Source organism: Colias croceus, chromosome 24 (assembly GCF_905220415.1).
Source record: "Colias croceus chromosome 24, ilColCroc2.1".
NCBI lineage: Eukaryota > Metazoa > Arthropoda > Insecta > Lepidoptera > Pieridae > Colias > Colias croceus.
Window position 1 is genome coordinate 4,515,941 of NC_059560.1, and position 27,212 is coordinate 4,543,152.

Below are 27,212 nucleotides of genomic sequence, written 5' to 3' on the forward strand. Positions count from 1 at the left end.
AAACTGACTGTAGATCTAATAAAAATATTCAAAATGCTTCCAGACACGGCAAAAAGGTAAATAAAAAATGTTCTATTCAAACTGAATATTCCATTTCACCTTAATAGCTAAGTATTGTCGGAGAGCATTTTATTGAATATAAATCACAATAGCTGGAAGAATCAGGTCTCTTCAATGCTTTAGATTGCATCGGATCGAAGCTATTTCTATTTTGTTTTTTCTATGAACGCATTGTATGACATGAAAGAAATAAAAACAAAAATGTAGTAGGTGCTGCAATATAGAAAGAAAATACGAAAAAGTAAGACAGTAATTGTAAAAAAAAACCACCTTCAAATTATTGTTAGAACTACACCAAATACAAATGGGATACAGGAGGCATCAAAATTGCTTCACCCAATCGAAACTGAGGTGACAAATAAAAAAAACAGTCGAATTCAATTGACTCTTTTTTGGAGTAGGTCGACGATAGAAAGGCTAAATATATTTTGAAAGTCTGTCTTAAGTATTTGCGTTAGCATAAATCATTAATATTAATAGGTACCATAAAGTACGGGACAAGTTTATATTTTATAGAAATAATTTCCAAATACCTAATGTAAGTTATGCATGATAAGAGACGAGAACTCTTTAACTTTTGAAGAATGTTACACTTTCTGAAGTTAAAGCCAGGAGATAGCTATAGAATAAATAATATTTATGATTTAATAATATAATACGAATATTTTTATGCTTTCTGTTCGTTCATTTTTACTTATTACAATATTTCAATTTACCAATAGTACCTGGTAGGCAGTGGTAGGTGGTAGCTACCAACAAAATGGACAGTCATCGCTGAAATCTTCGAACTTTTTTACTAGTTCATTTCTTAAAGTGAAACTTCTTTAGGCGCATTGAGAGTAAAATTGCAAGGTCGCGTCATGGCAATACTGTCACGTGATGGAGTAAGGCGACGATTTTGATATCTTTGAATCTTGTCAAAGAAGTTTCACTTCTGATACGTGTGCTCGGCACACATGCTCTTTTTTATTTTGGTTATCAATAAAAAATATCATCTTAACCACGAATAAAATATTTAGTTTAATTATTTTATCATAGCCACTACAATATAATATCAAAGTAGGTTTGGAATATAACAAGGTTTCCACCCAATAATGTGATTCACAAAGATGGATCGAGGCGAGAGAACACATTTGTCGGCCAGCAATTGACTTTCCTGTCCCAAATTACGTCCGACTTTACTAAATTACTCTCAAGCATTTGCTCCGTGAAAAATAACGGTCTCAATCATTATTTGTCTTCTTTATTCTTACTTTAATGTGGTAAGTTAAACAGAGAGGTGATACGTTTCTAGGAGGTTGCGTTTGTTAACGGGTAAATGGCTTTTTTTTGACGTTTTATGTAACTTATGTAAGCATTTTATTAATATTGTTAATATGATAATTTGTTGGTTAGGTCCCTAAGGTTGTGGAAGGTAAATAATATGTTTACTTTTTATTGTTATTTTATATCAAGGCATATTTTGGAAAAGCTAGAAAATTGGTTCTGTTCTTTCGTACAATACCTATACGCTGAAATGAAGGTAATTTATATGATAGAGCTTAGTTACTTAGGCAGTTTTGTTCAGTGACTGAAGCTTATTTTGTTTGTTATAATAGCCTGATATTATAGCACTTTTTCAACATGATTCTTTGCTGTTGGGTATTTGATTTTCGTTAAAACAGATAACGTTTAGGAAAATTATCTGCGTGAGGTTTTGGTGTCGCGGGCGGGAATCTAGTTGCAAATATGTAATTTTAAATATAATAATAAACTAAATATTAATAAATAAGGCTTCTCGCTATTACTGAACCACACCTTTATGAAACTTATGTGTGGGAGTGTTTCTATTATGAGAAGAAACCTCGCCGTTAAAGCTTTTAAAAGTTCGCTAGTTTTGCTTTATGAAACTTGTAACAATTTCTTATTCAGAGGTAAATATTAAGATCTAAGTATATAGGCTCACCATTTTGCTTCACATAAGGCATTTGAGGTATAATGTAGTAATGACGCGTTGTTTAAAAATACATAATACCAAGTTGAAACTTTTACTTTTCCTACAAAACTTATGAATAATTACTCGTAAGTAGATATTAATACATTTTGATAATATTTTAGTCTTATAATAATTAAAAATGACATCTATTACACTGTCTAGGTACATTATGTCCTCTAGGCCACGATAAATAAACCTTCGCTTATTATTTTTTATCCATAATTAAACATAACCTATTCTTCACACAGATCAACACCTTGTTACAAAAATAAAATCTAAAACTATTTCCTCACCATAATAATATTTCTGTAACCATAGTGTACAAGGTTATTCCAAAGTTAAAGTGCGTGTTACGAACACTGATTGAGGTGTATATTATGCATGACTTTCTTAATAGTTGTTGGTATTAGGCCCTTAGAAAATATTAATTCGTCGAAGTTAGTAGTATTCTCCTGAATTCAAATCTAAACAGGAGTATAGTGCTTGAATTTAGAGCATTATTAGGTAGTCATATCATTGAAGTTAAATATAAAAAAAAAATTGAAATTTAAATAATTTACAGGTAGGTACCATCCGGCCCAATCTATGTTAGAATTTTAAGTCTTACGTTTATAAAAATAATACAAGTAGGTTAATAATATAAAGTTTTAAATATAACACGATGTCACATTAAAAATACTTCGTGTGAAATAAAAAAAAACACTGACTTGTCTTTTATTAAAACTTGAGTGTTCGAATTAAAACATTTACCCTAGGGGAAAATCAAAGGAATGAGGTAATTACATTCTGTTTTTAAAAAACATACAAAAACATTCATAAATGTTTACATTGCAATGGGATCTTGGCATATTTTTTAAAATATGTAAGTTCTTTCTATATTAAGATGATATTGATATTGTTTTCAATAAATTTAAAAATAACTCTATGTTCTCTATCAAGAAAATAATTAGTCAGGAAAAATTAACAAAGCAAAACTAATAGATATGATTATAAGAAGTAAGCTTTAAGAGATTTCCATTTCATAGCGGACCAAAATTTTGTTTAACATTATATTTTATACTATGTTATTATACCTATTGAGTATTGTTTAGAGATGGATAAAATAACGTTACCAAAACGAAAGCATAACAAAACGGAATATAGGACGTCTACTTTTTCTTCATAATATTTTCAGTGTACATCCACATTACAAGGTTATTTTTGAAATTTCTACTTCAAGCGAAAATTTATTATGAATATCGCTTGTTTACTTCGAGCGTCAGGAGCAGAAAGTTCAAACATTTTACCGTTCTTGCTTTGACTTCTACCATAGTATAAAGAGAAACGTATGTTATCTTCGAACAAAGGTACATAGCGCTGTTTGCATGTACGCGGAGCGCTTCTCCATGCATCTACACAACGCCGCGCCGCTCGGTTCCTACTCTGGGACCGATCTCGTGAGGGACGCGCCATTGCTGTGAGCGGTCGGTGTTTGTTTAAACAATTATTTAAAATATCAATGTGACAAGTGACAAACCTTTGCCTCGCGAGTTTAGGTACCGTGCGCTCCTAAACGTCGAGAGTTGATCTACTTCTCTCTTTATACTATGCTTCTACCGACAAAACTTCGTTCTGCGAAAAACTTTACCCAATACATTAAATTTTTAAGAATAGATGAACTGTTTGTTTGTAGTTCCTGGATACATAGTTTGACTTTTAAAGTTCTTTTAAGTATCAGCTTAGGTGTTATAAAACTTTAGACGCAGGAATTTCTTGATGGTTACGAGTTGAGATATAAATGTTTGCGAAGAACAATATTAATTTAGTTTGAATAACTTTATTTGCCAAAGACATTTTAAAGATAAATAATAGATTCAGAACGTAATAAACTGTGAAGTTGCTTATACCTATTTCATATTAAATGCGGTAGGTTAAAGGTAGATATTATATTATAATATAATTTATACTATACGAAATGCCCACAACAAAAAAGTATATGTACCAAAGTACTTGGTTTTGTTATCACATTCTTACCTATAGTATGTATTTCGAAAATTATGTCTTGTTTATGTCCGTAAATATAAGTTTAGAGGTAATTAATTATTGAAATTCAAAATTTATTTCTTAACATTCACATGCGAATTCTTCATTTTCAAGAAATTCGCAGCTATCAAACGTTTTCTATTTATTCTTCCTGGCCTGAGCCGAAGTATTTCCAAGCAGGAAATTATTGCTGAGAACTTTAATTAGTTGCAGCTACTGAACTGATGGTTTAAATAGAGAGTTTATCGTGGAATTATGGTTGAATAAAGTTTTAATTTAAAAACAATTTAGAATTTGAAATTACGTCTTAGTATATATAGGTAAGTAATTTTGTTGATATTTGTTGTTTGATGATTGTGTTTAGGTATACAATACAGATATCATTCTATTTTGTATTTAATATTATCGTTCTTTATATAGTTGGTATAAACACTACTTCATACAAGTATTTAATCTAAAACAATCTTATCAAAAGCATACATTGGAAAGAAGAAATGAATAAATCTATTATTATAAACTCGAATATTACCTACATTTGAATTTTAGCTCTAATGTGTGTTTACATTTTGAATACAAAATTTGCTACGTGTGAACACAATTATTACCGTATAAAAATGCAATCTGTACTTAATGAAAATGTATTTCAAATGTGTTAAACCTTAAACAAACTAAATCACTATTAAATTATTAATCGTGATGCTTTAAAATGAAAATATGATTTAATCTCACCGAGTTTATAAACACAAACACATTCAAAGCGTAATGCAACACAACTTTAATGTACATTTTCATGTGTTTGATTTAAATATGATTATTCAAATAATATAATGTTTATCTGTTTGCTTTTAATGTGCGCATTGCGTTGTTTTCATTAAGAAGTGGATATTTTAATGGGTTTTGAAGAAGCTGAAGGAGATTCATCGTCATCATCATCAAATATTGTCAGTGCAGGGACTATGGATAGGCCATAATCCACCACGTTGGCAAAGTGCGGGTTAGCGGATGCTACAATATGTCGTTGAACTTTTGAAGGAGGACGGATAAAGGAGTTTAAGAAATAATTTTTATTTATTTATTACATTTACTTTTTCTTATTACATTCAAACTAATATTTATTAGTTTGAATGTAATAAGAATGTACTGAAATTCTACACAGCTATGTATTTGATGTAGGTGGTTGATAACAAATCGCAGCTAGTCAACGACTATTAGCAAAGTGAGGGTAGTTGGGTCGAACGTCGTATAAACAACGTCCGAGCCCCTAGGCACGATTCGTACGAATGCGCCACGAGTCAAAGGAAAGCGGCAATTTATAGTATTCAACAGGTAACAGTGACAGCTATATTGACAACTATTCATCCACAAAAATATTAAATCAAAAGTTACGTCTAACAGGAGTTTAATTATTAATAAGGTTAAATAGGCATACATAATATTATGAAATATACCTCTAAGCTTAGTATGGAAATGAAACGAAAATTTGGCGTATGGGCAATTATTATAGTTGTTATACTTCAAAGGATTACATAAAAACTGTAAATTCTTATAAAACTCATACATAGACGAGTTTTTGGGGTGCCGAATAGTGTTTCGTTCATTTTTATTAATATCCCATAGCGCTAATAAGTTTAATTAGAAATGTTTATTTTAATAGTGCTTATAAACCAAAACAAGAAGGATTATTGTTATCATAGAAAATTGTCCATTAGCGTACTTTTAACATTTCATGGCCTAAAAGGAAATTAAAACTTAGCTTTGATTAATTTTTATTTTTACACATTTTTATATTAATTTTTACACATTTTTATTGTAGCAGAAAAGTTTTCTCATTTAAAATTGTTCATTTGCAATTTCACATGGCATTGTGGCTTGTTCTGGTTATTCATTAAGTTTGAATTATTGTACACCGGAATCGTATTTATTAATGAAGGCTACAAATATTTAATTAAGATAAATTATTTAAATACACCGCTGATAATAATTTGTGTTATTTAATATTGAACAAGTATCGGCATTGGTATTAATTTTAATTTATTTATATGCACGAGTGAAAATATGTTTGATAGAATTGTTTGGTCCATTTCGGACACGAATTTCTAAGAATGTTTGCCTATTTCGTTGTTGGTTGTTACTTGTTGTTGAATGAAAAGGCAATTAGAAGAATATATATATTTTATATATAAATGATATTACATTGATTATTTGAGACGTGCGTACAGAGCTCGGTTGGATAGTGACTGCCGTTGTTTAACACACAAATATTGCTGACATAGATAAACAATATTATATTGGTAGGCACAACACTTCCCTTCCTTTTAAAAAAGAAATTATAACATACAAAAATAATAAAAGTTATATAAAAAATCAATAAGTGTACAAACAAAATTCTAACATAAAAAAGTGTATAAAACGTATATGAAGTGTATAAGTATCTCAATGTAAAAGTATATCACAAACAAAAAATAATATAATGTATAATTTAAATTTTAAACATACAAATTTATAAATTAAGTAACTATAACAATAAAAAAATATAAGTTCATATTATTATGTTAAGTTACGGATTATAAAAATATTATTCTTCACAATTAGAGATATAATTACGAAATTAATATTTTTTAGTTAGAAATTAGATTACATATTACTTTCCGTAGCTTCAACTAAAGTTTTCCTATATAATGTATATTTTATAAGATCAAAATAAACTCTCTAGAAATCAATTAAACCACTATCTCAATTACCGCAAATGTTCATCAATACATGAATACGATAATTATTTTCCCGAAACGAGATTCAACGTCATATTTTTCGAATAATAAAAATATTAAGCAAACGAATGATAAATGATGACGACAAACTTTCGTTCTAATTCCGTTTGCATGTATGTGTTATACGTGAAAAAATTTACATTCATAAAAACGGGTGTGCCTGAAATCGAGGCGAAAAAATAGCATGTCATGTGGGTGTATAGGAATTTAGTAGGTATGTTCATTTTGTCCCGCGTTATTAAAGTTCCGTAGATATGTTTTTGAAAGAGATATGCATTTTGAACTGTCATTGTCCGTTAGGTTTCTGTAGGATTGAGAGAAAATCCAAACTATATCTCTTTTCATTTTTTTGTCAGTAGATTCGTAGGTATAGAAAACATTGGCTTGCTTGGTATTTATTTTAATTTTATTTTCGATACTGTCGAGGTATTCTTAAAAAATCATTTCAAATGTAGAAATCTAAGTATAAGTTAGTAAAAATATAAAAGAAAATTTTCTGAAGTTGTAAAACGTTAAGATAGTATAATAATAATTATAAAACAGAAAGATTTATTTTCTTTCTTTTAATTATTCGCTACTCGACTACCAGCTACATCAAACAATGACAATAATAATATATAAATGGTACCAAAATAGTTCGTATTTGATGTGCACCTTTCAATTATACAAAGTTTATGAACTATATTTCCATTTTAATTGTTATTTTAAACTCCTTATCCAGAAAGTTCAGACTATCTTCCCTCTATAAATGAGTCAACACACACTTAACCGAATTTGTTTTGACCCAGTTCGAGCTAGAGTTTATTGAAAGAGCAAGTTTCGTGGAATTCCTTCATATTTCAGTATTAAAATCTATGAAGTTGCGTTAGATTTCATCACAATTGAGTTAAACTCAGTTTAATTAAACTGTAAATTGTTTTCTGGAACGTGTAAATATCATAAAGTCATACATAATGTTATCTACTACATTATTTTTAAAAATAACGTGATATGATATGAAGCTCCCTGCTCCTCTTTGTGACTACTAATTTAATGTTTGTTTATTTCTTTTTGCCGGCATTTGCCTAACTGGGTATACACCTTCTTTTATTTACGTCGCAAGCAGCATGTGGATAGAAATAAATGAACATTTTTATTACCTACCTATACACACTTTCAACAAGTTCAAAGAAAATTTGACAAAGTAAATCTAGAACGTAGCTCATAATCATTCGTACAAGAGACGAATACATCGATATTATGACGTTTGATTTGTTATAAAATGCGCTCTTTTAAGGAATGCAATGAAATGATTTATTTATACAGCCTGCTTCGCTGCATCTGACATCGGTAGTAATTTATAGTCTGCAGCTGAGACTACGTTGGAGCGATACGTCCTAAAATAATATTAAAATCATGATTGTTTTTATGTCATTTGAAGCCAAACCTTTGTTTATGTTTTTCTGCTCTTGGCAGCCCTTTCGTGGAATTCTCCTTATCACCCAGGTCTTGATTGTACAGAGTTCCAGTTATTTTCATAGGAGATTTTTTAGGAGTAGTTTCTCATTTTATTCTAATAATATGGCACTTCTTTTTAAAGCTGTTAAAGTTCTGTCCATTGACGTTCCAGAGATACAGACTTTTGTATATTTTTTATATAGTTAACAAATTCCTGCCTTACTTCATGATACTAGGAAATTAAAAAATCGATCCCTTGGAAAAATGCATAAAATCCTAGAAGGCTATGATCTCCAAGATTCTGGAAAAGATCGTCTCAAAAAGACTAGTTAACTTCCTCGATAAGCATTCCATTATCTCAAAATTTCAGTTTGGTTTCCGTTCGGGTGTCTCTACAGAAGACGCGACACTAAGACTCACTCAACTTATCACCACCTATTTGGATCGAGGAGAGAAATGCCTTGGTGTATTTCTTGATCTTCAGAAAGCATTTGATACGGTGTCTTCCAGCATTCTCATCACGAAATTACAAAATATCGGCGTAAGAGGAGTAACTTTAAATTGGTTTCAGAGCTATCTGACTAATAGATCCCAATGTGTAAAGGTTGATGATCTGGTAAGCAGTGAGGTTTTAAATTCAGGTTATGGTATTCCGCAAGGAAGTACTATTGCTCCAATTTTATTTCTAATTTACATAAACCCACTGTGCAATTTGTCTATTCCGCAAGCAGATATTACCATGTTCGCAGACGACACGGTATTGCTATTCCATCACAAGACGTGGCCCGAAGTCAAAAAATCGACCGAAGCTGGTCTAACCGCTGTATCAAAATGGCTAGAGGACAACCTTTTATCCCTAAACGCTAAAAAATCCAATCTTATATGTTTTGCCAAAACCAAAATTACCCTACCAAAAATTGATTTCAATATCAGAATTCATACATACCCCTGCAATAGACAGAGTCTGGATGGTAACAGTTGTAATTGCCAAAGCCTAACACGTGTTGAACAGTGCAAATATCTGGGTATCCAGATTGATCATCATCTAAGGTGGTTACCTCATGCTAACTATCTAGCTACGAAAGTTCGTCGATTAGTTCATATATTTAAAAACCTTAACTCGGTAGCTAACAAGGACATCCTTATACTAACATATAAAGCCTTATGCGAAAGCGTTCTACGTTACTGTATCTGCACGTGGGGGGGTATGGCGAAATCACACCTCCTTCCAGTTGAACGAGCACAACGATGTTTAATTAAAGTCGCGCTTCAACTGCCATTTAGACACCCTTCTGTTGAACTATATAAAGAAGGACTTGTTGAGCTTAGTGTCCGTAAGTTGTACATTTTGTGTCTGTTACAAAGATATCATACAGGTACTGTTCCCACCCTACAGAAAGGGAATACACGTAATGAGAGATGCCCTGTTCCCTTCTTTAAAAGTAAATTTGCAATAAGATCGTTCGAGGGACTAGCCCCTCGATTTTACAATAAGTTAAGTGAAAAACATAAAGTTAAAGCTCTTAATAGGAATATATTCAAAAAAACGGTTTTAACCTGGCTTAAAAATTATGACTATGACAGTCTTGAAAATTTAATTCGTATTTAGATCATTATAATAAATAGTCTCACTCACACACACACACACACGCTCACACACACACACACTCACACACACACACTCACACTCACACACACACACATACACATATAAACACACTCATACTTATACATTTTACATCCATACACACACTGTTTGTTTTTGGACTTTGGATTAGCTTTTTCTAATTTCTTAAATTTATGTTTCTCTCTTTTTTAATTCATGCAAGGGATCAATCCTAGGGAAGGAACAGGTCCCCTTAATACAGGTTATACCTAGTAAGGGGGCCTGAACCCCAATCTATTGTAACATATTAATGTATGAATTCAAATAAAGATTTATTATTATTATTATGTTTCTCATTTCCATAATACTCGGGTACCACCAGAAGGACGGTACCCGGATCTTTGGAAGGCTTACGTGGGGACACGGATCCAACACGCAGAGGCCCTTTGAGACTTTTAATGTGTTGTGGGACACCAGCCGCAGCCTGCCCATGATTGCACTATAGAGATACAGCCCTAGGCAGTCCGCGGCCGATGTAGGACTATTGCAGGGTATGGAAATTTAATAATTGGGCTATGGATTGGGATGCTAAATGGACTGGTACTGGGGACTATGGGAAACTATGGCACCTGCCTTTCTACTAAAAGAAAGTAAAAATATGTTGGCAGGTGGTGACTCGCCCTCTCACTGTATGGGCCCCCGAAATAAGTCGCTGCAATAGTGCGACAAGGGGGCAACATATTGTGAGCAGCTAAGGGTGGAGAGGCGTCCCTGGACTTTAAACTCCGATCACGCGCTCCCTGAGGGTCCAGCATCACGTGCCCACTCGCCACTTACGATTCGCATCCACCCTTCGAGCTAAAAGCTCTCGCGACTCCACTCTGGCCGGCCGGTTAAGGCAAGCCAGAGGTGGGGGTCCTGTCCTCGTCAGGCTTCACTCCGACCGGCCGGTGAAGGCAAGCCGGAGATGAAGACAGGGGCCTCCCCCGGGAGCACTCGGTTCCCGCGGGGTCGCTACTCCCCGACACCCCGCCACAAGGTGTCCTGCGGGTTGACTGATTGCACGGGTGGAATATCTATTGTCACGTAGACAACAGATATTCCAACCGTGGGCGATGGGGTCGTCACATCCCTACGCCCTTATTATTATTATTATTATGAAAATAAAAGTTCGAACACATTCCTTTACGTTATTTATAAGTAAGTTGATATTATCTGGTATAAATTATGAAAAAGAGTTACGCTCCCGCTTATAACTATAGTACCATACTTATCTTTCTAACCAAGTTTGCTGTATTAGTTTGTTGCATGTTGCGAAGTGTCTTCCTCAGTCAATGTATAATATTTCTGGTTTCAATGTTTAATACTGTTATTTATTTATTTTTGTTTTCATTGGAAATATTTTTGTTACCTGCCGTAATATTTCTAATCCCGATGATAGAGTGGATGTTAATAATGAAGACATTTGCTGAATCATTCAATTACTTAAGTACTGGTTGTTTTAAATTGCGTGAAATTTGAAGAACGTACAATTAGTGTCTGAAACAATATCAGAGATTTTATCCTCTCTACAAGGCATGAATAGTTATTTACTGTCATATACATACCTAAATATTCATTAACATACTACTCCAACACACAACGCTGAAGAAAGAATAAACATACAACATGATAAATTATTTTAAAAAAGCAACTATAGAGTTTCATGCTTCCTCTACTAGTCGTAGAAACTGCATTCCGAACCGGTGATAAATGACAAAACTTAATAACTAAATATTCTTCATATCATACCATATGCAGTCCATAAACATCGAGAAAAAGATACATTAAAATATAGAAACTCCATAAATTAAAACTTACGTAGTCTGTGCAGCGTATAAATTATTCCTAACAGTTTAATTTGCAGTTAAACTAAGTCGTATAATAACGACAGGTGGATATTATCAAAGTTATCGTTAAAACTTTATCAGAGAACTTCAAATGCTTACAGACTGAATTACATCTTAAATTCAAGTATCTATCGTGCATTTTAGTTAGTATAAAATGTCGACATTTTATATTAATACTAGCTTTCCGCCCGCGGCTTTGCCCGCGTTTTCAAAGAAAAACCCGTTCCCGTAGGATTTCCGGGATAAAACCTATCCTATGTCCTTTCTCGGATATCAAAATATCTCTATACCAAATTTCATGCAAATTAGTTCAGTAGTTAAGGCGTGATTGAGTAACAGACAGACAGACAGACAGAGTTACTTTCGCATTTATAATATTATAGTATGGATTAATGAGAGTTAACATCAATTTATGGTTTTCAGTATCATCGAATGTTTTATTACATTTTTATTTATTTATTATGATCACCACAATGTTTCATTTATTTTTCTCGACTTTATTAGGTTGCATGGCAGATATCGCTGCCAGCGATAAGGCTGCCTTCACACATTATTAAATATTTTGTTAAGTATGTATTTAAAATATGGTGTACAATTCTTAATTTTTCATTCGTTCACCAAATTAATATCGATAGGTACCTGTATTTTGATAATCCCACCAAAAACATAAATGTAAAAATTGGAGCCGAGTTCAATCGTTGACTTAATTTGCCAAAAAAAGAAATGAGATCTAAATGTGTGCCAAGTTCTGCAGACAGTCCAGAAATTTATTTACAAAGATGTATTAAGTTCTTAGGTTGACTGAAAACTCAATTGTTTTATTTTCCCTTAGAGAACAATGTTTATTCCAAAATATAACTTTTTTAATTTGAATAATATAATTATTTTCACAAAGCAAACAACTAATGACCTATTGAACCCCATAATTTGATGAGGCTAGTTTTTAGAACCTCACAAAATATAAACAGTATGTAACTTTCCGCCCGCGGCTTTGCCCGCGTTTTCAAAGAAAAACCCCGAGTGGTGCGCTAGACGCGTTCGGAATCGGACGTGATTAGTGCTAGCACAGTAAGGAATAACAATTCGCGTCACGCGCGGCTTTGCCGCTGCATGAACTTTTTATAATGAGTTGTAAAACACTCATTGTAAATGAGCTGTTGGCGTTCATTCAAAATGCCATCGATACCATGGACGAGGTTAGCATCATGCAAATCTGCAAAACTAACTTTAAGGAGGAGGAAATTACCAGTGGCAAGGTGCTACTCTACCAAACGCTGGACAAGATTGCCACGATGCCGTCCCGCCGCAGGAACGGGGGTGAAAAATGCATACAGGATATCATCAGCCTATTGAAGGTGACTGATCCCGATGACGTGCCCGATTTCGTCGCAAAGGAGTTGCATAAACTTCCTCCGGTGGGATTTGACCACGTCGATGTTACGAGGCTCCTTAAGGACATCACATTCCTTAAGGCGAGTCTGGCCGAGGTACACACCAAGTTGGAGGCTTCAGAGAAGACCATCTCCGATTTACGAGTCGAGTTAGCATCATATCGCGATGCGCATGCAATATGTAGGTCACCCGTGCCGTCATATGTGAATGCACGTCGCGGAGCTCAAAATGCATGCGTCGGCATTTTAACTGCTGATGTTGATGTGTCGCCGACCGCCGATGACCCGAGTGATGCCCCGCGCCCCGCTCCCGTTACCTCTCCCCCGGAGAAGACATCGCATGTCACGTTGCAAGCTGCTCCTCAATGTGACTACGCCGCCGCAGCCTCAAAAATGACTGCGACCCCAAAATCATCAAAAGGAGTAAACGCACCCGTGCGGAAAAGTTTACCTTCAAAAACGAAGGACGTTGACGAGGATGGCTTCACAAAAGTCCAGAAGAAGAAGAAGTTGAATCGTCAGAACAAGTGCGGCACCGCAACGAAAGATCCAAACTTGCGGATGCGCGCTGAGGTGCCGACGACGCCGCTCTATGTGTCTCGTGTGCACTACTGTACCAAGACTGAAGATGTTGTCGAGTACTTGCATGCGAAGACAGGTTTGAGTCTGCGAGTGGAACGTCTGGAGTCTCGCCATAAAGTGAGCTTCAACTCCTTCGTGGTGAGAGTACCGACCGCCAAGCTGAGCGTCTACATGGACGAAGGGTTTTGGCCGCAGGGAGTTGTGTTTCGCCGCTTCCGCGGACGGATACCCGGCCCCCCGGAATCGCGTCACACGCCGAAGGCATAGCGTGTATTAATTTAGTATTTAAGTAGTTTTAAGTTCATATGGGCCGTAGTTTTTAAGTTATATTAAGACCTTTAACTGTAACTACATTTGTTGCCTGAAATAAATAAATAAAGAAATAAATAAATTTAGATCTCATTTCTTTTTTTGGCAAATTAAGTCAACGATTGAACTCGGCTCCAATTTTTACATTTATGTTTTTGGTGGGATATCATTACTTTTTGTACAGAAAATTACTCTGCAAATTTGATTTACTTTATAAATATAATACTTTTTATATACGATTTTTTTTTTCTTGCGGTTTCTCTGTATGGTTTGTTTAGTATTTTCTATATTTTCTTGTATGTTATGAATGTCAGCGCACATTGCCCCGCTTAGAGCATTAAAGTTGCCCCGTCATTATCTGCAATTTTTTAAACTCGTTTTCTGTTTAAAAGATTACATGATTTTCTAAACATCCAGCGTGAATTTGTACACACACTATTACCAAGATGCAAAGATCGTTGTAGAAGAATCGTCGCCTTACTCCATGACGTTACGGTATTGCCATGACGCGATCTTGAAATTTTACTCTAAACGCGCCTAAAGATGTTTCACTCATATTAATATTACGCAAATTAAATCATTTCGACCTTCGACGAAGCCTTCTTCCATTACACTGAAATTAAAACTAAATAAAGAATAAATAAATGTGAATATGTATGTAAAATTATATATTATTTTTAACTGTATGAGCAATATTTTTATTACAATTTTCTTTTATTTTACGTTTAATAACAGTTTTGAATAAAGAAATCATGCAATCGAAGTAATCCGCCCTAGCGATACTAGCGCGAGTGAGTGTGATGTCAGAGGCGCTTCGAATCTACAGATGTTTCGTCCTAAAATTTGTAAACTTCAATAATCTATATCTCAGTCATTTATTGATGGATTTCAAAATTTTTTTCGGCCACTGATTAGTTTTGATCTATTTTTTAAGACTAGTAAGGTGAATATACTATTTTCTATTTTTTTAAACTTTTCCATTTTTCCATACAAACAAAATTTATGTCATTGAAAAAAAAATTAAATACAAATAAATTCAGTATTTTCTGATTTTTTCCTTTGTACACTCACTATTACCTAGTTGATTACAAAATTTGAACTTTCTAGGTCATCTGGAAGTGGGTTAGGTTTTGTATATGTCTATAAGTCAGTCAGTCTTAAAAATTGCGATTTTTGGATATTAATATCTACGCAACTGTTTAATCTGTATTTATGAAATTTAAGGTTCTTGTTTATCTTGAGGTCCTCTTGATACGTACCAAATTTGGTTTATATAACTTAAATAGTTTTCGAGTTATAAGGGGGTGAAAAGTGGCTCGAAATGGTTCGTGTAAATATACACACGGCTGCTGCTCGCCAGTTCTCTTCGCTTGAACTCGGCTTGACACGCTGCCGCGTGTCTAGATAGGACGATTACCAACTTTCATTGTTCTTATTTATAAGTTCATTGTTGTTATAAAAATTCTACGAAACTTAAATAGGTACACATATTTTATTATTTTCCACAAACACATATCTTAACTAAAATGCAAATATTCAAAGCCCCCAATTTGTTGGCTGGAAAACTGCATTTAAATTATAATCCAAACGGTAGTAAAAGATAACGAGAAATAGTGAACAATTCCTAACCCATTATTATTGTTGAATTATAACTAGGAATGTAAATCAAGTGGCTGCAAGTGCCTTAATTTGCACCCTATGCAAATGTCGAGTGGAATTAATTGTACCCAGAGTCAGATACGGCTTCAAAACCGCGCCCTGAATTATATTGATGAAGGAAATAGAAGGCAAACACAGTAGTTGCTCTATTCATGAGTAAAGTGATGCGAAGTTTAAGGTAATAATGTTGTTGGTCAAGCATCTAGTATTGTTACTATACTAAGTTCTTGATTAACGTATTTTACATTTTGCAAGCAGTTCTTTTAGCCAGGTGGAAGTTAGTAGATCGCTGAAAAAGGTTCTTGAAATATTTCGTATACTAACATTAAGGTAGAATATTTTATTCTTTTTTATGCTATATTTATAGCAGTCGCAGATTTAAATCAAACAAGATGTAGACTGTAGAGCACGAAATGTATGTATTTATTTTGATACTTCATGATTTTTGAAATCGATTTATCGTCGCCCTACCGCGCCCTTTGCTAAGTTCGTATCTGGCCACTGTTGTTTTTACAGCTATTGGCTAAAAGGGTTTTGCGAATATATTAACCTATTTTTAAACAACTAGCGATTGAACTAAACTGGAGTTAAAAATAGTTAAATGTTTAGATAGCCGTAAAATATATAGTAAACTAGCGGTCCGCTCCGGCTTCGCCCGTGGTACATGTTTACGTTTTCTCTCCATAAGAACCATCCTCGTACTTCAAGGAATATTATAAAAAAAGAATTAACGAAATCGGTGCAGCCATTCTCGAGTTATGCATTATACCAACCTAATTATATACCAACACATTTTGCGATTCATTTTTATAGTAAAGAACGAATTTTTGGCCTATTCTGTTATGACTTATGATTTTATCAATTGTTTTTATTTACGTACTTATTATATTAGCGTCACTTATAAGGAGTACATTATCAAATACTTAAAAATTGATTATACTATATTTTTAGCATGATATTAGGATTCTAATAAATTGTGTAAAGATGTACTTATTTATGAGAATATTTGGCTTTACTCAGAAAAGTATAAACTTCAGACACGATAAAGTTGGTATGAATTTTATTGGATCACGTTTGCTTTGAACGACTCAAGTTAAATAGACGAAGTATTCTATGTTATTTATGTACATGATATACGAAGTTTTGAAATAACTCAGGGTTTTAAACTTGCCTGAATTTTAAATTCAGGGTTAAGTTAATAATTAATTTTTAAGATCATAACCTGCCTTTATGTTAAGTACCTATTATTTTAATTTATAAGCAGAAACGATATTTTGTAGTACCCATTGTTATTTAACAAACTACATAACATTGATAGTGTTTTTAAACTCCAACTTTAATTCTCCAACACTTTTGATTAGCCGAAATACATAACTAATTTAACATTTACCAACGTTTCGTAAGGCAGTATAATAGTAACAGAGTTGAAATGTTTAAATACTTTTCAGGATTAAAATCAATGAATCTCATGAATGAATCTCATACATCAAAAATGTAATAATTAACATTTAGTTCAAGTCTTATTTTATAATATTATATGATAGTTTATTTGTACATTACTTACTTACAAGTTTCATCCTATTACTGAATGGGGCACATATGCAAAGTCTTACATGAATTGATCTTAAATTGCATATTGCTTGCGTAGTGCGTTCCTATTCATAGAGATTTGCTTTCACAGGAGGAACTTTTCCTTTATGCTCATATAAGGGGATATTTTGTGACCTCTCCAAGGCATTTGACTGCGTTGAACATTGTACTTTGTTACGTAAACTTAATCACTATGGAATTACAGGAAAAGCCCAGAACCTCATAGCGTCATACCTGCATGATAGGATACAGACTGTAGTTGTTAATGGAGAACGTTCTAGCGGTGCGTCAATTAACATTGGTGTTCCACAGGGGTCCATTTTAGGTCCCTTCTTGTTCTTGGTATATATCAATGATCTTCCCTATTATTTGCAGGATAGGTGTGAAATAGTTCTGTTTGCAGATGATACCTCATTAATTTTTAATGTGGATAGGCATGACCCAAATGTTGACGAAGTGAACAGTGCTCTTTTACACATATCTGAATGGTTTACTGCCAATAATTTATTATTAAATGCCAAAAAAACCACTTGTGTTGAATTTTTACTTCCTAATGTAAAAAAGTTGAACAGAGATATTACCTTGAACGGGGAGGTATTGCATCCTACTGAGTCTACTGTATTTCTAGGGTTAACATTGGATGAGAAACTACAGTGGGGAGCCCATGTCAACACCGCTGCAAGTAAGCTCAGTTCAGCTGCATATGCAGTCCGAAAAATAAGGCATCTCACTGATGAAGATACGGCTAGATTGGTTTATTTCAGCTACTTTCATAGCATTATGTCCTATGGAATTCTACTGTGGGGCAAGGCTGCAGATATAGAAACTATATTTATCTTACAGAAAAGAGCCATTCGCTCTATATATAATTTACGTGCTCGGGACTCACTAAGAGATCATTTTAAGAATACTGGTATCCTTACTGTACCATCACAGTATATATTTAATAATATTTTGCATGTTCACAAAAACGCCGACTTACACACAAGAGTAGGAGATAGACACGATTATGGCACAAGGAACAGGAATAGAATTGAAATGCCATTTTTCCGATTAGCTAAAGTTAAAAATTCATTTATGGGTCAAGGTATACGCTTATACAATAGAATTCCTCTCAATATTAAAGAGTTTAGTAGTTCTAAATTTAAAACTTATATAAAAAATGTACTAGTTCAGAGAGCGTACTACAGTATTCAGGAATATATGGACGATAAAGACCCATGGAGGGTTGTCGCGTAAAAACCACAGGACAGTTCTTTGGCATATTATGATATATTATGTATAAGTTAGATATAAGTTACATATTATGTAATATTGACATGATTTTAAAAGAGCAACTATGGAGTTTCTTGCCGATTCTTCTCCATAGATACTGCTTTCCGAATCGGTGGTAAATGTTAAAAATACTTATGTAATGACGATTCGAAAGTGCTACTAAATAGTAGTCTAATTGAATAAATAAATGTTTGAGTTTGAGTTTGAGTTTGAGTTTAAGTGTAAAACTTCGCCTATATTCTCGCTTATTTCAGCCACATTTTAACGCGAATCGATTGCTTGTGCGCTGTCAGAAAACTAAGATGTGAAATGCAGTGAAATGCAGTGCATGCATACAAATGTATTTTAATTTTGTAGTCATTTGCTGCTTGCAATATAACAAAATTTTGATGAATTTTGACAAATATTATAGTCCACGTAATTTTTCAAGATGAAGCTCTTTAAAGGTAAAAGTAGATACCTTTTAGTTTTGTCAAACTGATCAAGTACCTAGTTTTAAGTTAAATCGCGAGAAACAAACAAATAATTTTCTTCTCCATAATATTAGTCCATATACTTATAAATTTATCTCAGAAATAATATATTATATTTTTATACTGATATAACTAATCATTTAATAGTTGTTGAGTTATCGATAACGAAAAAATTAACTTATTAAAACTTTAAATATAACCTGCGTATATAACATATTATGTCTTTAAACTCATAAACATTTCAATAGTGCGCTCAATGGATCGTGATAAATCCTTTCATATACAAAATATAAGTAGAAATGAGGTTCAAAGAACATTTTTAATGCCTACCCTAGCGGATATGAATCCTTAGTAAAGTGATATTTTTCCATTTGGCATAAAAACGTGAAAGTTACATATCCTACGAAAATATGTAAATGTACCTAACAAGTTTTATTTTTAAATTCGTGTGAAATTCTTTGAAAGAATTTTGCATCTGTACTTAATTTAAGCTCTCACTGTAAATTAGGCTGATACTAAAACTTTGTGTTGTTAATACACATATTTTCATAATGTTTTCATTGAAGTTGTATTAGATTACAAAATACACTATTAACTAAAGTTATTTAAGGCGATACTTCTGAGACTTTGATAAGAAAATTGAAAAGCTCTAATTATTATAGGACAAACTTTAAGGGTAATGAGATTTACATCGTCATCAAAAGGTTTTCGGATTTTGGGAACATAATATAGATTATTATCCCAAAGGAAAGATATTGTAAGTCAAGACTTACAATATGCAAAATATGCAAAATCATATTATATCATAAAGAAACCTCAAGAGGTTTCTTTATCATATAAGATTTTGCATTTTCGAAAAACACACTTTGATATTAGCAAGGCTTCTTTAATACAATTTCTGTTTGCTAAATATTAAAAGTAATCAGAAGTAAGCCTGAAGTCGTTTTGAAATGTAAATATTTACCTTCGCTTTTCCTTTCCGCTTGTTTATTTTGATTCTATCTCAAGATGCATGTTTGTTATGTCCCGAGTTTATGAAGTTTTACTAAGTTAAGTCCCGAGTTTTTAAGTTATAAGCTGTTAGCTTTTTACCTATAATTTAATATTTGAAAGGTAAAAAGATTACGAAATAGGTATAAAAAAAATCATTCTAGTATGTCCTAAGGTATTACCTAATCAGGTGCAAGATGGTGTTCCAGTGCAGTAGGATTTTAGGCCATGTAAGTATTTTCAAGAAGGTAGGGTAATTTTGCAACATTTAAATTAGTTTCGTCTCTCGTGTGATATCCGGGTCAAAAATAGTTTATGTAAGGTACTTTTCAAGACTATATTCTAATTTAAAAGTAATACCTATACATCCTTACAAACTTCACGTTCATAATATTAATACGACAGTTATCTTTAGTAATTCTGATAATACATATATGAATTCTACAAAATATCTACCTGCCAATTTAACGGTGCGACGGCACAATATTATGTCGGTAGTTCGTTGCTTTCTATGGTAGTGGGAAGTCAGACATAGCCCCGAGTCCTTTTCCCGAGAGCTCTAATGTTTTGTGTCTTTTTCTATCATTCTTTTAAAGATCGTAAACGCATTCTATACTATGAAAAATAAGGATTATTAATCTCTTCTGTCCATACCTTGTGCCATTTTAGATTTAATTGCAACGGAACTTGAAGCAGCGACGGAATTTTGACGTGTCGCAACGGAGATTATACCCTTTGAGTGTTTAATTAAATAACTCCTGGATGCGCTTCCAGTTGCGATGTATTTTACAAGTTTTGAACGTTCGTGTTTATTTGGTTTTGAGTTACGGAGACGGTAGAATATTTTATATGTAGTTAGGTATAGTTCGTAACTGCATCAAATATAGATAGATCTATTGGTAAAATAAAAAAAAGACTAGATTAGCTCATTCATAAATATCTGTAGGCTAAACTTATTTATTATATCTTATACCAGCTTTCCGCCGGCGACTCCGCCCGCGGTTTCAAAGAAAAACTCGCATAGTTCCAATTCCCGTGGAATTTCCGGGATAAAACCTATCCTATATTACTCGTGGATAATGTAGCTTTCGAATGGTGAAAGAATTTTTAAAATCGATCCAGTAGTTTATTGTTATTACCTACAATCAAACAAACAAAGTTTTCCTCTTTATAATATTAGTGTAGAAGATGTTCAGTGGAAGTCAAACACAATCATCTATATAAACTTTTACCATAATAATATTAGTTGAATATGTAAATTGATTTTAGCTGAATTTATAAAATAAATAGTTTAATACTCTTTGTAAATTCGACAAAATAATGCTAATATAAAAGTACGTCTGATAAAATTATACATCAGTGAAAAAATTCGTTTGTAAAAATGAAATCCATTCAAACATTTTACAAATCTCAATGAACCTAAAGTAAATGATTTAACTTTCGTTTGCAACAAAAACGCTCTAGTAAGCTGTTTCAATTGTTCCCCGTAATTCTTCAAGAAACCAATATCGTTGGTATTATGAGGGTTGCCACTTTACATAATATGAAGTATTTTATATACTTAATATTTCTATAATAATAATAAATGTGTTGGTTTGTAAAGATGGGAAAATAATTAAAGTGAAATTTCTTTATGCGCATTGATATTAAAATTGCAAGGTGGCATCATGGCAATATCGTCATGTTATGGAATAAGGCGACGATTTTGGTATCTTTGAATCTTGCCAAAGAAGTTTCACTTCTAACACGTGTTCTCAACACACAAGCGCTTTAAAAAAAAGACGTGTGGCACTCGGGGACTGCCGCGGTAAAGCTAATGCATAGCATGCCTTCAAGCCACACTTCCGTGCCCGTCGGAGTAAGGAGCGTGAGGTTTTTTCGTTACGGAGTTTCTGGATTCGGTCCCCGCGCTCAAGGCCCGCGATAGAAGCTATGCAATAGCTTAATAAGTTTTAGTAAGTTATGACGTTTTATATAAGTATTGATTTAAAAAGACCCGCTAAAGATAAGTTAGGAAGTTGTCTTCAATAACTTGCAGTACCTATTTCAATCTCTTTCTTACTTATACTTAAAAGATATAAAATAAAATAATTATTTAGTTCTTCAAACGAAAAAGTGTTACAAAATAACTTTCTTACAGTGTTAAAGTTTGTAAAATAAAAGTTCAAGCGAGTTTTCTTTTCATTTCTTTGCTTCCTACAATACAGAGTCTTAATGGAATAAAACAATAAATAAACATATTGTATAGGTACTTCTCTTTAATGAGCTTTTATAAAAATTTCCGTGATAGGATGGATATTTACTTGAATAGTTTATAAGAGGTATAATGATAAAGTGGTTATTTCTCAACGTTCAACCTTAAAAACAAAGCTCAATGTTTATTTAGCTTATTACCTACGCTAAAATTATTAGCCAAATCTAAGAAAAGTTTCAAGCGATTACATATAGGCATACACACTACATAGTTTTTGGACCCGCTTATGTATTTCGATTATATATTATATAAATAAGATAATAAATAAAATAAATATTAATTAGTTATTAGAATGGGGCAGCCCTACTAGTGTACGAAGGTAAGGATTTCTTTCAAGTCAATTTCCTTTAAGTTTTAAGACGGAATCGCTTCAATGATTTGTGAATTTTCAATAATACATATTTTCTAAAAGTTTTCAGACGTGAAGCGACTATTAGACCTGAAGAAGCTGTTAATAATAACATTAAAATTCCATTGATTATTTGAATGAAACATAATTTATGGATGTATTTAAAACACTATTATTATATTATCAATGAAAATTAAAAACTTTATTGACAAGAACCATATCTCGGAAGCCTAACATTTACAAATCTAAAGATACAATATGAAATAAGATTTTTCTATACCAAGCTGCTTCGCGCATCAATTACTTCGGCTAAAGTCGTCTCTACATCTATAGCAGCAAATAGTTATTTCTTTTCCATTACAATTACTTGATGATTAACAAAGAGTACTAATTTAGTGCTACAAACGCTTCATTAGTTAATTACAGAGCTAAATCAGAGGCAATCGTTCATTAAGTCTTACCGCAGACGATTGGTTCACGCCTACCAACTAAATTAATTTATTGACTGCGTACTTGCTAATAAATACTCATTTATTTTCAGGTGTTTGTATGTAAAATAGTTTGAATTGAATCATGTATTGCTAATAATAATAATACAATGCTAATAATAAAATACATTTTTGATAACGCTTTCGTTGTGAGTTCATAATGAATTGAATTAAATCAGAAAGGAATAATATACAGTGAAAAAACTAAAACCCAACTACGACAATAACCGGCGCTGAAAAAGTATAAAACAAGATTTCAGAATACTGAACTGAACAAAGTTGCTAATGTAGTTGCAAGTAAATGGACACAGTAGACTCTACCAAGATGCCTTCGTTGTAAATTGACAATAATGTCATACAATACTATTCTGAAGTATGCAATATTCCACTATGTAAAGATAAAGGAGAATGGCGAAACTGGGCCTAACTGTTACAGAAATCATAATATATTTAAAATTCATTATGTTATTTTTAGTAATTCTTGGTAAAATATTTACTTCTGATTCTATGGGAAAACAAATCTTTGAAAAAAAAGATAATGTGTTCACTACCGGCATTGTTATTTAGATTTCTATGACTACCGGTCTTATCAAGCAGAGATTGTCAGTGTTGTCAGGAGTAAAAAAGTCGAATATATCGATTAATACGAATGAATGTCTATATTTTATTAAATTCAAATGCTTTATAAATCAGAAGCAAAACTTAACTTATTTTTAACACATATCTTAATTTATTTAGATCATTCTATAAAATAAAAACATGTTTTACTTAATCAATAATAATTATAACATTTTTATTTAGGTAGCTGGCCATTAATAAAATGTCAAATTATTAATCATAATTGTGTCAGTGATGAGTGATTTGTTTATGTTTGTTGTTTGACATTTGAGTGAAGTTTTAGGCCCTTCTCCCATTACGATACGCACAGGCGATTCAAGTATCCTGCAAGTCTCGGAGACTAGTCGCCGCGGAGTATCTCACATACATTTTTATGTAGGCTCGCACACTACGCTACTGGTATCCTACACGTCCGCGACTAGTATAGCACTACTTACCGTGTCGGTCGCTTTTGCATCGCGTCTCGACTCTCGCGCGTATCTCTTCGTTAGAAAGATAAAAATATCTAATCATCATGTTGTAGTTCTCGTTCGGATACAAAAACTCTACAATTTATGTTTCTTTCAATATATGGATGAATCCAGCACTTCTTACTCTTACGTTGGCGTCTTCTATTTCTATAAAAAAGAAAAACTGCAAGAGCTTCTTCGTCACTGGAATTGTTGATTGCTCGACATAACGACGTAACTGTTGTTGCACAAAATAAATGAATTATTATTATTATAACGTCGGTTCACAAAAACGAGGCACAATAATGATGAATTTAGTCATTTTTCAGTCGCATAATATGTGAGCATCGGGTAGCCAGCAAATATCTAAGTAGTATTCTACGCGAGTATCGTATTCTAGAAGTATCGTACCTAATGGCAGAAGGGCCTTAGTAACGTTATATTCAAAATTGATCTTAATCAATATCCCAATATCTCTGCTATCCCATAGAAAAGATCTATAATTATTATATTCATAGAGTCTGTATATTTTTATCTATTTAATCACCCATAAATCATCAGTGTAACGATCAGGCCCAGAGTCCTATGGGAGTTTGCCATTCTCCTTTTCATGTTTGGAAAGGCGTAGTCACACGTTACATAATATACCTATCTACCGTAGCACTTCAACAACGTGTGACTACGCCTTTCCAAACATGAAAATTTATCTTTACATAGTGGAATATTGCATACTTCAGAATAGTATTGTATGACATTATTGTCAATTTACAACGAAGGCATCTTGGTAAAGTCTACTGTGTCCATTTACTTGCAACTACATTAGCAACTTTGTTCAGTTCAGTATTCTGAAATCTTGTTTTATACTTTTTCAGCGCCGGTTATTGTCGTAGTTGGGTTTTAGTTTTTTCACTGTATATTATTTGTACTATTTTGGTGTTAAAGTGTATTTGGGGGCATAATATCAACAAAAGTTAAACTGATGAACTAATAAAGAAGCTATGGACGAAAAGATGTGAATTATATGCAATCAGCCCATGAATACAGGTAAAGTCACGAGCAAATGCTAGTAATATATATATATATATATATATTCAAAATGTACAAGGAAAGCGCTTTCAAATGATACTAAACACGGGATATTTATCTTAACTTTATTTTTTTACTTTGTATGTTTTGTCCGATAGAGGACGCCACATTCGATTTTGTGAAACCCCATATAGCCTATAACCAGCGGACAATTAAGACGCTTCTAATAATATGTCATTTGTCAAATTCTGATAAGTAGTTTAGACGTTACGAGGGAACAGATGAACATACATACATACATACATACATAGCCTGTCAAAATCATAACCCTCCTTTTGCTTTGCCGTAGTCGGGTAAAAAACAAATCACTATTTGAACCAATTAAAGAGGTTTTAATTTCTTAATACAATGTAAAATGTAAATACATACAGAATATGAGAATTGTACGTTTTTCTCCTATTAAAACGTCTTATATTATTACGCACAATAGTGTAGATGAAAGTACAATATATTGTTTCAATGTGTTTAATTTAAACATTTCACTATATTTAGCCAGATAAATGAATCCCCTATGTACCATATTCGTTTTATAATAATAATAATAATAAAGCTCATTTATTCCGTGTAATAAATCAAAGGAGAATGGCAAACTCCCATAGGACTCTGGGCCTGATCGTTACACTGATGATTTATGGGTGATTAAATAGATAAAAATATACAGACTCTATGAATATAATAATTATAGATCTTTTCTATGGGTTAGCAGAGATATTGGGATATTGATTAAGATCAATTTTGAATATAACATTACTAAGGCCCTTCTGCCATTAGGTACGATACTTCTAGAATACGATACTCGCGTAGAATACTACTTAGATATTTGCTGGCTACCCGATGCTCGCATATTATGCGACTGAAAAATGACTAAATTCATCATTGTGCCTCGTTTTTGTGGACCGACGTTATAATAATAATAATTCATTTATTTATTGCAACAGCAGTTACGTCGTTATGTCGAGCAATCAGCAATTCCAGTGACGAAGAAGCTCTTGCAGTTTTTCTTTTTTATATAAATAGAAGACGCCAACGTAAGAGTAAGAAGTACTGGATTCATCCATATATTGAAAGAAACATAAATTGTAGAGTTTTTGTAGCCGAACGAGAACTACAACATGATGATTAGATATTTTTATCTTTCTAACGAAGAGATACGCGCGAGAGTCGAGACACGATGCAAAAGCGACCGACACGGTGAGTAGTGCTATACTAGTCGCGGACGTGTAGGATACCAGTAGCGTAGTGTGCGAGCCTACATAAAATATATGTGAGATACTCCGCGGCGACTAGTCTCCGAGACTTGCAGGATACTTGAATCGCCTATTCGTATCGTAATGGGAGAAGGGCCTAAAACTTCACTCAAATGTCAAACAACAAACATAAACAAATCACTCATCACTGACACAATTATGATTAATAATTTGACATTTTATTAATGGCCAGCTACCTAAATAAAAATGTTATAATTATTATTGATTAAGTAAAACATGTTTTTATTTAATAGAATGATCTAAGTAAATTAAGATATTATGTGTTAAAAATAAGTTAAGTTTTGCTTCTGATTTATAAAGCATTTGAATTCAATAAAATTAAAAATAAAATATAGACATTCATTGGTATTAATCGATATATTCGACTTTTTTACTCCTGACAACACTGACAATCTCTGCTTGATAAGACCGGTAGTCATAGAAATCTAAATAACAATGCCGGTAGTGAACACATTGTGGCATTGTATTATCTTTTTTTTCAAAGATTTGATTTCCCATAGAATCAGAAGTAAATATTTTACCAAGAATTACTAAAAATAACATAATGAATTTTAAATATATTATGATTTCTGTAACAGTTAGGCCCAGTTTCGCCATTCTCCTTTACATTTCAAATGTTTTGTTAGTTGTTAGTTTAACTTAATTTATTTTAGTATCTAATGTTAGTTTAATTT

At 32.8% G+C, this 27,212-nt stretch overlaps 1 protein-coding gene across 1 annotated transcript; it reads left to right on the forward strand.

Moving 5' to 3' along the window:
* Positions 1 to 12,944: 12,944 nt before the first annotated feature.
* LOC123702638 lies at positions 12,945 to 13,997 on the forward strand. Its single transcript, XM_045650400.1, has one exon. The coding sequence runs from the start codon at positions 12,945 to 12,947 to the stop codon at positions 13,995 to 13,997; it is 1,053 nt and encodes a 350-aa protein (XP_045506356.1).
* Positions 13,998 to 27,212: the final 13,215 nt, after the last annotated feature.

Excerpts from the sequence above, each read along its gene's own strand:
- LOC123702638 (XM_045650400.1), top strand. The coding sequence starts at position 12,945 with ATGGACGAGGTTAGCATCATGCAAATCTGCAAAACTAACTTTAAGGAG.